Source organism: Typopeltis vanoorti, chromosome 20 (assembly GCF_054136105.1).
Source record: "Typopeltis vanoorti isolate ZY-2024b chromosome 20, IOZ_Tvanoo_1.0, whole genome shotgun sequence".
NCBI lineage: Eukaryota > Metazoa > Arthropoda > Arachnida > Uropygi > Thelyphonidae > Typopeltis > Typopeltis vanoorti.
In genome coordinates this window covers 94914024-94927533 of record NC_143568.1, presented here as the reverse complement: position 1 = coordinate 94927533, position 13510 = coordinate 94914024, and the positions used below count along the sequence as shown (strand labels likewise).

At 34.3% G+C, this 13510-nt stretch overlaps 1 protein-coding gene across 4 annotated transcripts in view; it reads right to left on the bottom strand.

Moving 5' to 3' along the window:
- LOC150095677 (syntaxin-like) overlaps positions 1-13510 on the bottom strand; it is a 280662-nt gene that overhangs the window by 24663 nt on the left and 242489 nt on the right. For 2 of the 4 annotated variants that reach the window (XM_090410061.1, XM_090410063.1), the window contains one exon: positions 4958-5020. The exons of 1 other annotated variant lie outside the window; for it this stretch is intronic. In XM_090410061.1, coding sequence (XP_090266187.1) covers positions 4982-5020 — 39 coding nt within the window. In that variant the 3' untranslated portion in view covers positions 4958-4981. The remainder of the gene's footprint in view (positions 1-4957; positions 5021-13510) is intronic. One more of the 4 variants, XM_090410062.1, reaches the window with a different exon arrangement.

The following is a 13510-nucleotide window of genomic DNA, read 5'->3' as shown; positions in this document are numbered from 1 at the left end:
ATGGTAGGAAGTCAACTGAATAAATTTATATGGAATGAGAGAGAAATTAGTTGGAACACTAAATTAGCTGTATACAAGACAGTGTTCAAACCAATTTTAACTTATGGATCTGAGAGCTGGGTTAGAAATAAAACACTTGACCAAAGATTAGAGACAACAGATATGAGAGTCCTGAGAAAGATTAGAGGGGGTGAACAGATGGCATCAGTGGCGATATCATATTAAAAACGAGGATATCAGGAAAGAACTTGTTGGACAAAGGGTAATGGCTGAGGGCTCAATCTGGCAAAGAGTAAAATTATGCAGTTTGATATGTAAAGATTACAAACTGTGTATTTCCATGATACACTTTACTACAAATAAATGATGAGATTAAGGATTTTGAAGTGAAGATGAACAAGGAAATGAAAGTTCAAAGGATGAATTGCAAAAGTGGTTCAAAATAGTTATTATGATTATTGTTGGATGCAGAAAGACACACTGGAAAGTAGGAATAAAGAAAAATAAAGAATGGTGACATGAAAAATTCCACATAAGGATTGATTTTAGGTTTGCATGATACAAAATTTGGTTGATCTGTAGACAAGAGTGAATCCAGTAGAAATACATAAGTTATTAAATGTATTTTATAGGACATATGCAGAAGAAATATGTCAATATATGGTGGAGAGAGAGAGAAAACAAGGAGCTAACCCAGATGCTGGGCATGTACAAAGGATAAAATGCATGAGGAATGGATTATTTGTTTTGACAAGCACAAATTAGTGCAATGAACAGGTTATGGTGGCTATGATTGCACTATGATAATAATATTAATTTTTTTATTGATCTCAAAATATTTACATATGTGCAATAATTGCCTTAAGTGACATTCCAACATGTTATTTTACAAAGTGTTGCAACTAAGTGCTGCAATTTATGGTTAATTTTCCACATTAGATTTCTATTAAAAAATTCAATAATTTTTATTATTAAAATTATGATTACATATCAGGAGTTAACAAAACATAATGTTCTGTTTTTTTTGTTTTTTTCAACAATGAAATTCATACAAATTTTCCTTTTTTTTTTGTATAATATATTAATAATTGTTACTTAGTTGCAACACTTTGCAATTTATAATTTATAGCTACAGTTGAATGAGATTACATTTTTACAATATTTATAGTATTGCAGGTTTGCATGATATGTTTACAATAACAATAAATTATATATATTTACAATTTTTGCTTTAATGTATTTAGGCACTGTAACTACAGCATTTAAATGTAATAAATGGATTTTTTTCCCTTTGTGTTGATCTCGGTTTAGATGTAATGTCTCAGCTTGCATCCTCAAAGCTTTTTAGTAAGCTTATCTGAGGATAACACTGGTTAGCTATTGTTTATTAGTTTGATTGCTGTGATGGACGTAGGCTGATGCTTGATAGGTCTGATATTCACTACTGCTGCAGAGTGAGAAATTCATTCATAGCACATGCAGGGATGCACCTGCACACACACACACACATGATAATTTGGACTGTCATGATGTATCACTGAACTGGAAAGCCTGAACTAATATAATGTGTTTCATTAAATTTGTAAGGTGTATTTCTTGTTCACAGTATGTCCTTAAGGGTCTTTTCAGGCTATAGTAGTTTGTAAGGTTCCTGTATTCAAAAGATAGTTTATTTAACATGTCAGGGATCTAAAAGCTTCGAGTGGCCTTTCCACAGTGATTATTATATTTATATGCGATATAATTAGTTGTCTGAGGTCTTGTTATACAGTATGCATTTCTGGCTGTCCTGTAGTTGGCATCAAAATAATATTTTAACATAGCTGCATAGTGACATAAGTGTTTTGCTGTTAGTATTTTGTGTTCTGACATTACGGTGTATGTAAAGCCGGTATTGTCTCTTTGTTTCCAAAAGATCAGTTTTATCATTTTGTACTGTAATAATATTAATCTATTTAGTTTGTAGTTGCACAGAATGCATACATTGTTATAGTGTATCTTAGTATATATTTGGCATAGTGCTTTGTATGTTAGTGTTTTCAGGTATGTGGGAACTATGTCTTTTAACCTGTAGAGTTTGCCAATTATTGTTCGGAGTTTGTTTTGTAGATGGTTTATGTGGCTATTCCAATTCATATCTGCACTGAAGTAAATTCCAAGATATCGTATTGTTTCAACCTGAGTGATGGTAATGGTTTTACTGTTCTGTGTGTTTTTTATGTTGGAGAGCGGATGTTGGATGGTTATATATATACAGTCACACCTTGACTTACGCGAATCCGGAGTTATGCGGTTTTTTATATGTACGTATTCCCATCCTGCTTCACCACTAATCGTATCTTTCAGGTGCCAGCCGCATTTGCCAGTGTCGCACATGCTGTGAACAAGCACTAACGTGTTTTGCACAGTCTCCATTCATACACGATTTTTATAGTCTACAAACCTTGCGATTGTTTAATGTTATGTTCTTGATAAAAATTTGATCACATAAAAAAATAATAATGTCATCCAAAAGAAGCAAGTCTGATTCTTCTACTGCTAGCAAGAAAAGAAAAACATCGACTTTGGAAACAAAACTCAACATTATTAAGGATTTTGAAGGTGGAATGAAAATTTGTGAGCTAGCAAAGAAGTTCGATCTATAGGAATCCACAGTAAGAACAATCATAAAAGAAAGGTTTATAGATTTTGGATATTTTTTTTTTATTCCTTGCCTTGTAGCCACAAGGCAAGGAATAAAAAAATCATTAGCTTGCTATGAAGAAATTTTGCATGACAAGTAAAAGACATTATGCCGTCAGACGAATCTATTAGATTTTATGAAACCATCGACATTGAAATAACTTTTTTTTTATGTACGTAAAACTACAATTATGATTATATTTTTTAAAAAATATAGGTGTTTTTGTAAACCTTTGGTCCCAATTGTATGTTTGTATATATAAATTACATGCAAAATTATACCCCAAGTTCCGCAAATTCGACTTACACGCTTTTTGTTGGTCCTACCTACCGTGTAACTTCGGGGTTTTACTGTATATATATATATATATATATATATATATATACCATATTTTTCTGTGTATAAGACACTCTCATGTATAAGATGAACCCTCTTTTTTCGAACCCTACTTGTTCGAAAAAGTAGGGTTAAATGAAGAAATCAATATTTTAAACATAAAACAGAACACATTTGATATTTTTTTAAATATTCAAAGTATATTTAGTAATTAGGTAATATTTTTAAGATACATACTAAGAAATTATGCATCACTCTCAGTTCCAGACATATCATCTTCTTCATCGTTTTTTGTTTTTGAACATTTTTATGGACTAGTGCTCAAATTATTGTCAATGCAATAACTTACCTCACCAACGAGTTGCAGATGTATGGATGCTTTCAGAGTTCTGATTGGTTTATTCAGAATCAGTCATTAATGATATCAATCGACAGCGTTAACAAAGGCTTGTGATTGGCAGAAGCCTGTTCACGGAGACAAGGTACCAGCAGTTTATCCATGGCAACCACGGGTCTCTTAACCAGTTACCTCCCCTGTGTGTAAGACGACCACCAATTTTTGGTCTAAAGATTTTAGAAAAAAGTATTGTCTTATACACAGAAAAATACGGTACATATTATCAACTGGTTGAGTAAGTGGATTTCTGAATATCATCGACATCAAATTTTATCTTGTCACAGTTTAGGTGTATAGAGTTTTTGGTGAGCCAATCAATGAGCAGATTTATGTCATGCTGCATATTTTTTTGAGCTATGCTTACATTATTATGGATGGATATTATAGCTGTATCATCTGCTTAATGGAAGATCTCTCCTTTGAGAGGTAGCTGGTTAATATCATGCATATAAATGTTGAATAGAGTTGGGGGAGAGAGACAGAGAGAGAACAGCTCCCTGTGGCACTCCACAGGTGTTACTGGCAGCTCTCTACTGTGGTTTGATTTGATATGCGCGATCTGTTTTCTATTTCGAAGGTATTTTCTAAACCACCTGTGCAGACCCATCTATTCCAACATGTCTTAGCTTTTCTAATAAGGTTTGATGTGCGAGTGCTTCTTTAGTCAAATCAATAAAGACTACCATTACAATTTTATTTTTATCTAAGGTAGTATTAATTACAAGCATAAAATCTTCCAAGAGAAATGCTGTTCCCTTATTTTTCTGAAAACACATTGTGCTTTGGGAATAATATGAAAATTCCCTGTATATGTTGCGAATTTCCTTAATATGACCCAATCTGCTAAAAACGATAATTTTTACTATCATTTTTAGTAAATTTCAATGAATTCTGGGTGTTTTTTATAGCATATCGATGGATAACAAGGGAAAAAAAAAAGGTTATTGGTACTTTACTGAAGTTAGATCCTCCATCCCTTCCTCTTTAAAAAAAATCAAAGTGTACAGTGCTCTCACCCTCCAACCTTTGCTGACTTCTGCACATGGCTTGATTCTCAGTGAACAAACAATGACTTTCGATACATATAGTAAGTTAATATTTATTTTGTATTAATTCATTACATTTGAAAGAATATTTAAATTAATAATGCCAGCATACCAATAAGATTGATGGTATTTTTGAATAAAATGGGTCAAATGTAAATAAATAAACTTAATATATAATAAATACAATCATGTATAAAAGAATGGTATTAATGTTATTACATTATAATCACAACAACAATTAAAATAATTCAATGAAAATGAATTATTAATTAAATGAATGTTTAATAAAACAAGAGAAATTCATTTGTCACTTTATAAATAAGCAATCATAAGGAGAATTAATAAGCAAATGATAATATTTTGCAAGAGTTATGACAATGCAAAATGGGAAAAGGGCATGGAGAAAATAAAAAAATTTGCAGAATAAAATGTTGAAAAAAAAAAGATAAGGGAAAAGGAGGGGGGGGGGGTTGCCAACATTTGAAAGAAGCTTACCAATCAATTTATTCTCCACAGGTTTTAAGATGCTCTAATTTGTCTCACTAAGCCATTCCTATTCTAAATGAAAATGAATAAATATGAAGGAAATATATGCTGATGTTAAAGTCATTTTACTTTAGAAAATATTAAATCAGATGATCTATGGATTACAATTTTGTAGAAACTTGGGGGAAAAAATAATCAGTTCAGAGAATATAAGAATTATTATTTTTCAACAGTATGATCCTTGTACACAAACACATGCCTCAAAGTACATATACAACTAATAAGTAACTAACATATAATTTTCCACTGACTTTGTGATAATATGAAAAGTGTATTCAACTAGAGTCCCCAAGGAGAATGACTCTTTGCTAATAGTATTCTACATCCTGAAATGGATATAAAGATTATTTTGTAAGGTATCCTAGAATTCTGAAATGAGTATGTTTGCTAGTCTCGTTGGTTAAGTGGTTAGTATATCTACTCTCCAACCAACAGGCTATTGGTTTGAATCCCAATGTGGACCTGGATGTCTGGATGTTTTAGTAATGCTATTAAGTGGGAGATGAATTTTGTTGCTCAGTGTGAGACCATCACCTTGCTTATAGGAGGCCTGAATCCACAGTACTAGTACTAATGTACTATAGATATAAGAAGTGTGATAGAACAATACTGGATGGAGGATCTCCTCCTCTTCTAAGAGGGTAAAAGGAGTTTGTCCACTTTTGGAAGGATTCCTTTCTACTCCACCACCACCACCATATCTACCTGATTTAGGCCTTCTTTCTATCTCAAGGTCAATTCTTGAATCAGAACTTCACTGTCATCTTCTTTTGATGAGATAAATTCTTCATTTCAATCTGCTTCAGGACCAGATGGATTAACTGCTGAAGAGCATTGGCAGATCCCTTTACATATCTTGCAAAATGTAATTGATTTACTTTTGTTTACTAAATGTATACCATCATATCTTCACCAGTCAAAAACAGTGTTCATTTCAAAGAAGGAAGTTACAGTTGCTCCTATTCTCTTACATTTCTTTCATAAAGTGTTAGCTAAACATCTTCAGTCACACATCTAACATGACCGTAGGTCTTCGTCCCTGTGGATGGTTGTGCTGAGAATGTCCTCATTCTTTCCTGTCTTCTCTCTGAAACTTGCACCTCCAGAAGACCTCTGACAGTGTTTCTGTTTCCCTTAAAGCTATACAAGTTGAAGCATTGTCTACTGCAGGATGTCCAGGAGCTTTCCTCACCTACATATCAGATGTACTCTGCTAATTCTCTTACTATTATCCTGGTCTTCAGATTGATGTCCATCCCAGCACTTAGGGGTGTATGCCAAGGAGATCCTCTTTCTCCTATTTTTTTCAACTGTGTCATTGATGAGTATTTTCACTCTCTTCCAAGCCATATTGGCTACTCTCTTGCCACAACCACTGTTAATGCTATGGCATTCACTGATGATCTTATACTCATAACCTAGAGAATGCTTACAAAAAACACCTCAACTAAGCAGCCAACTTATTTCAAGTTTGAGGCCTAAACATTAATGTGACAAAATCCATATGCTTTCTCTTGCCCCCTCAGGTAGAGACAAGAAATTGAAGGTTGAGAACTCCTTGCACAGCATGTCCTTCATTCTATCTCGGTTCTGGAGGAGTGGAAATATCATGGTGTTCTCTACTCTCTCTCTCTCTCTCTCTCTGACAGGCAGCTCCTCCTCCAATGTAGAATTGTTTCTTGCTTCTTTCTGAAAAGCCCTAATTACATCTCAACAGAAGCACTTTATTTTAAACCACTTCCTAGACTCTTCCATTAGTTGGTCCTGGAAAAGTCTCTCTCTCTCTCTCAGTACTGTCCTGGACTAACACTAGATTAAGAAAACCTGATCTTGTAGTAAACAGAGGAGATGAGTTAATCATTATCGACACACAAGTTGCTGGTGCTGGGTGATCATTCACCCTTCCACCATTAGAAAGCTGCCTACTATGCTGAAAACCAAGACCTGGTGTGGTTAACTTCAGGATGAACACCACATCATACCAAAATTTACCTCTGCAATTGTATCCGTGAAAGCTTATGGTGTCAGAAAGTTATATGGACTTACTAACCTTTGGAATCTCTTCGATTGATTTCAAGATACTCTCTTTGCATGCCTTGCAGATTACACTGGCAGAATGGAGAACTTGCCAGAGAATGACTTCTTGAATCCCTAAGTCTGGATTTGGATATGATATTGTTGGGAGGTCTTAGGCCATTTCTTGTTCTCTAAGTGGGACCATAATATGTAGAGCTACTTTCAGTGTAATGTTAGGAAAATAAGAATAAATTAAGTCTTTCATCGGTATGATTCACACGAAAAAAAAAAATAGAAATAAAAAGTTGATTCTTGCGATATCAGCATTCATATCTATGGGTCACAAAAGTACCTTTCATATTACTTACAGACAAAATTTAGGCATGGGATTGAAGTGAGTCTTGTAGCATCAGCACAAGATGACAACCTTAAACTCTTAATAGATTAATGGAGTCCTTTTCACCTTCTGAGTGATTACTATGCAGATATAATGAATAGCCTTCTGAAACCATTCTTTAGCCCATGACAAGATATAAATATCCTGAACTGTAACAAGCTATTTATTATATTAGATTCATGGATTCAACAGGTGTTTGAGATTTAAAAAAAAAAAAAAATTTAATAAAATGAAAATACATTTTGACCATTACATTAAAGTCATTTTCAGGAATGTAAACTTTTATGTCAATTTAATTTACCATATATATATATATATATCATCATCATCATCAAATTCCTGACATGTATCCTCAAGGGGGTATAGAGGATATGATAGTACTACATGAAAAACTTATATCACCACTAACTTCATATCTACAATTTTCTTCCAAATCAATCTGTTACCTGTCAAGATTCCAACATTATCAGATCTTATATTTTTGTCTTCTAAGGCAATTTTTACTATATCATCCAACCTATATCTTGGTCTTCCTCTGGGTCTTTTTCCTGCCAACCTTGCAGAGAACACTTGTTTTGCTAATCTTTCCTTTCCTATTTTGTTTAAGTGATCATACCACCTGAGATTAGCTCTGCTAACACATTCCTGGATGCTAACAATGTCAAGTTCTTTCCTAAAATTCTTGTTTTTAATATGATATTGCTATTGATGCCATCTGTTCACACCTCTAACTGCATTCTCTTGTCTTAACTGCAGTCTCTTGTCTTAGGTCAAGTGTTTCTTCTAACCTAGCTCTCGGATCCATAAGTTAAAATAGGTTTAAACACTGTCTTATATATAGCTAATTTAGTGTTTTCACTAATTTCTCTGTTATTCCATATAAATTTATTCAGTAGACTTCCTACCATACCAACTTTGTTGATTCTGTTGTCTGTTTCCATATTTAATTTACCATTTTCACTAAAAATGATGCCTAAGTAGCTGAAATGTTTTACTTGTTCTATAGATTCTATTCTCACAATGCAGTTGATATATTCAATGCATCTGCCTATTTTCATTGTCTTTATCTTGTTATTGCTGACTTTCATACCAAATCTATCACAACAGTTATTCGATTTAATCAGGGAATCTTGCAGATTTGAACTGGATTTACTTAGAAGTATAACATCATCTGCATAAAGTAAAGAGCTGACTTTAACATTTCCAATTTTGATATCAGTTTAATACCACTTTCTGTCATAACGTGACCCATATAGATATTGAATAACAGAGGGGGATAACATACATCCTTGTTTGTCTAACACTAGATTTAACATTAAACCATCTTCCTGTACTTCCTTCAATTCTAACTGCTAACTTACAACTCTAATAACGACTAAGTATTGCTTGACATAATGTCCCATTGACACCATACAACTGTGGTGTTTTAAATAGCTTTCCTCTTGGCACCTTGTCATTATGTCTTTTCCAGATCTACAAAATTTAAATACAGATCTTTGTTATATTCCCATGATTTCTCAACTATTTGGCGTAACGTGAAAATTTGATCCTGACAGCCTCTATTTTGCCTGAATCCAGCTTGTTCTTCACCAAGCTTCCCTTCAACAATCCTCAACCATTTCTTAAGTATATTTGCATAAATCTTACCAGGAACGCTCAGTACAGAAATACATCAGTAATTCTCACATTCCGTTTTATTTCCCTTCTTATATATGGGTACTATGGGAGCTCTACTCCAATCATTTGGAATTCGTTCCTCTGTCCAGACCTTTTGAACTATGCAGTGCACCCTTTATGCCTCCATATTTGAGCATTTCTGGTCAAATATCATCTCCTCCAGCTCCCTTTTCACATTTCAGGCTTTTAATGGCTTTTTCTACTTCAAGTATGGATAGGAATTCCTGATTACACATCTGTTGAGTGGCTTTTACTACTGTGCTGTCATCACTGCTTGTTTCATTTAGCAATTTTTCAAAGTAATTAACTCCACCCTTCAAGGATATCTTTTTCTCCAGTTTATTTTTTTCATGTCATTTTTATCATCTCTAATTCCTTTTACAGCATCTTTCCCCCATTTCTGAGCTACTTCAACAATCTCCAGAATATCTTGCCACATTCTTGATATTTATTTTCTATGTCCTTAGCAAAGTCTTCCCATGACTTTTGTTTAGCTAGTTTTATACAGTATTTAGCTTTCTTACATTTGTCTCTGTATTCTCTAAGAGCAGAGCACAAACTGACTTATTTGTCAGGAACTTTTGATATGCTTTCTTCTTTTCCTTCACTGCCTCTTTAACTTCCTGTGTCCACCATAGAGGTCTAATTTTTCTATCCTTGCAGACAACTTCACCACATGCCTCTCTAGCTGAATCAATCAGGGCTTTCTTCAAGGCTTGCCAATGAATATCCAAGGTTTGATTCCTGTTCTCAAACTCTTTCATTTTTTCTTGAATAATGTTTGTGCATTTTAGTCTACAGTTCATATCTGAGAGTTGCTCAACTTTAATTCACATTAAAACTTTCTTAAATGTTCTTCTTTTCAGTATGAAATTCAATTTTATCTTGCCCAGGACTAAATGGTGATCACTTCCAATTTCAAATCCTCTGTACACTCTAGTGTCCTGCACAAGTGAGAAAACATCACTTTCGTCTCTTCTCTCCATGTGAATTTGTGCACATTTTTATGTTGGAATATTGTGTTAGTAACCAATCCATGTGCTTAGCAGAAATCCAACATGTGTTTAGCAGAAATCCAACATGTATTTGCATTATTATTAGCTTTGCTCTTTTGTCCAAATTTTCCCAAAATATTTTGTATGTCTGACAATCATTTCCTACTTTGCTATTTAAATCCCCTATTTAGAGCACAAGCTGTCTTATTCACCAGGAACTTTTGATATACTTTCTTCTTTTCCTTCACTGCCTCTTTATCTTCCTGTGTCCACTATGGAGTTCTGATTTTTTTTCTATCCTTGCAGACAACCTCACCACATGCCTCTCAGTCTGAGAGACATGTGCTACATTAAAGCAACCAACACCAGTACTACACAACAAAACAGCATGCAATTCACAACAAAATAGAAAAACAAAACTTCTTACCATACCATTCATGGATACACTTGTAACTTGTCTTCTGTTGGGCTGTCTCTCATTTAGTGTATATCACAAATCTATAGTTACCAGTCAATTTATACATACAGATTCCTATCATCACCAATACAAAAATTAGGGATAATAATAAATAACCTCAAAAGAGAGTAGTAACAATTTTCTCCAATAGAAATGAACTCAGAACAGAACTACAATGGATTAGATCCACCTTTTTAAGAAACCAATATAACAAAAAAGAAAACAGATAATATATTGTATAAAAAGATATGATGCCTACACAAAAACAACAATTTCAGCAAAGCCATATCTATCCCTTATATTAAAGGTGTATCTAAAAACATAGGTAGCAATTAAGGAAGTATAATCGAAACTACCTTTACGCCTCTGAAACTAAAACACTTATTCTGCATGTCCAAGGACATCCTACTCCCCCCCCCCCCTCCCTCACAATCGATAGATACTATATGTACACTCAGGTTCATTTAAGAGGACAGAGAGAGAGAGAGAGAGATTGTTTTGGTGATCCTTGTATGATGGATATTTTTTGTAGTGGTGTGAAGGCAACTTTTTCTTGAATATTTTTGCTATTTTATCTGTAACATTTTTTTAAATGCAGGATAAGGAAATGGCACCTTTATAGAAATTTTAATTTTTTTTTTTAGTCATATCTTTTTAAGATGTTTATTTCTTTTTGCATTTTTGTTTCCATTCCCAAATACTATGAAAGCCCTGGCTTTAAGCATTTTGATGATACCTTGTTTTTATTATTATTATTATTACATGTCACCTCCAGGGAGTCCAAATACTCATCAAGAGAGGGCACCTACTCTATAGCTCTTTGTCTCCACCACTCAATCCACCAACTACAGCAAACTTCATGATCCACATCTATGCCATCTACTGATCACCATGACCACTAGTATTTTCACAGACAATCACAAACATCCATGCCCATGGCAGGATTTGAACCTGCAGCCTTTTGGCTGGAGAGCAGATACGCTAACCACTTGGCCAATCAGGTCAGCAAGGTGATGGGCAGGGTGATGATGTGTCATGGGATATAGATATCTTCCAGTGTTGAGTTCTTTTTCTGTTATCTTCAAATGAAAGATTGCCTTGATTTTCTACTAAGATGAGAGTATATCTAGGAATGGAACTAATCCATCTTTTACAACCTCTAATGTGAACTATATTTTGTAGTTTGAACTGTTGAAGAATTCTGTAAAACTATTATTATTATTATTATTCCTGACATCTCCAAGGAGTCCAAAGACTCATCGCGGGAGGACACCTACAACTGTCTCAACCACTACACCGAACCTCTACTACGAATCATCTCCAACAACGGCATCTACCGCCCACCTTCACCACAACTGGTATTCTATGTCTGTAAATTGCATGTGTTCTGAAGGGCTGATTTGTATGTATGCGGGATGAAAAACCCCGAGTTTCTGGGAGAAAAAACCCTGCTACCTCCACATGATATCGGCTAACTCACCTATGATTGAAAATCGTCTAGATATAGATTCCTTCCATCGCAACGAGAATCGAACCTTAGGCTTATTCCAATTGAAGGGCACAATGTACCGTTGTTCTTCCAATTGCACTACGGAGGCGTTTAACAGCATTGCCATCCATTACCCTCCAAGGGTATTAATCACCGCATCTCACGGTCAATTTTCTTTCTCCTCCTCCTTTTGTGGAGGGTTTCTGCAGAGCCTGGTCAAATGACAACGATGTTATTGATATATCTAAGCCACAGTGTGGATTTAATATGGCACATATTGAGGCCTGTTTGTTCAAATGTTTCCATGTATATATATATATTTCAAATGTGATAAAATGGACAAGACCATGGCTATGCCTTCTGTCAGTTCATAACAGTGGTCTTGAAACTTAAGAAAGTGTTTTCTAGACAAAATTTGAAGAGTTTGGCAGTGTCTCGTGGGAAAATATTTTCTAAGATTAGTGTGGTGTCTTCTCTTGGAACACTGACAAACAAACTCAAAGATCTGAATCTGTAGCATCCAGTTTAATGTCTTTTAATTTGTTTAAATATATCTATGTATATGTATATACATATACGTATAATGATGTTTTTCCTACTTTTGGAGACAAAATGGCAGCCATTCTAACTTATTCCAAATCCCCTGATAGACACATCTTCAATGCTGAATTTAAGGCATTGAGGGATTTCTGAAAAAATGAGAGCATTTTAGTAATGAAAGCAAATAAAAGAAATGAAACTGTAGTTCTGGATTCAAAAATGTACATAAACAAAAGAACTACTTAGTGATGTCAATACTTATAGGCAGTTAGATAGTGACTCTGCATAGAGTGTTCATAACAAACTGATGATCTAATCAAAGATCTTTGTAATTGGCCTAAGTAGATCAAACAACAAATCATTTCAAAATCATCATTCCAGTCATTCCATGTATCTGTGGTGTACCTAAAATACACAAGGAGGGTGTTCCACTTAGACCTCTTGTGGATGCTAGACATTCAATCACATATTACCTGCATTGCCTGATGGAGTGGTGGGAGCGAGAACGGTCAGTGAGTTTAAAGAGTGGTATGATAGACTTTGTCTTTCTCAGGAGGGGACCTCCCCTCGATGAGTCTTGACAGACTTTGTCTTAGGAAGGACCTCCCTCGATGAGTCTTTTGACTCCTTGGATGTCTGAATAATAATAATAATAATAATTACTTTTGTAAATATTTATCTACTCTTCTGTCTCCAAATATATGAAAAACACCATCAAAAATAAAAACTCCAAAGACTCTTCATAAACAAAATAAACTGGATTCATTAAACTGGATCCTACAAACATCATAGTGAGTTTGGATATCAAAGTTTGTTTACCAACTTTCCAAGGGAAGACAGGATCTCAGTAGAAAATCAAGGCAATCTTTTGTTTGAAGTCTATGAAAAAATCTATATCCTATTCCACATCATCCTGACTAAAATTGTTGCA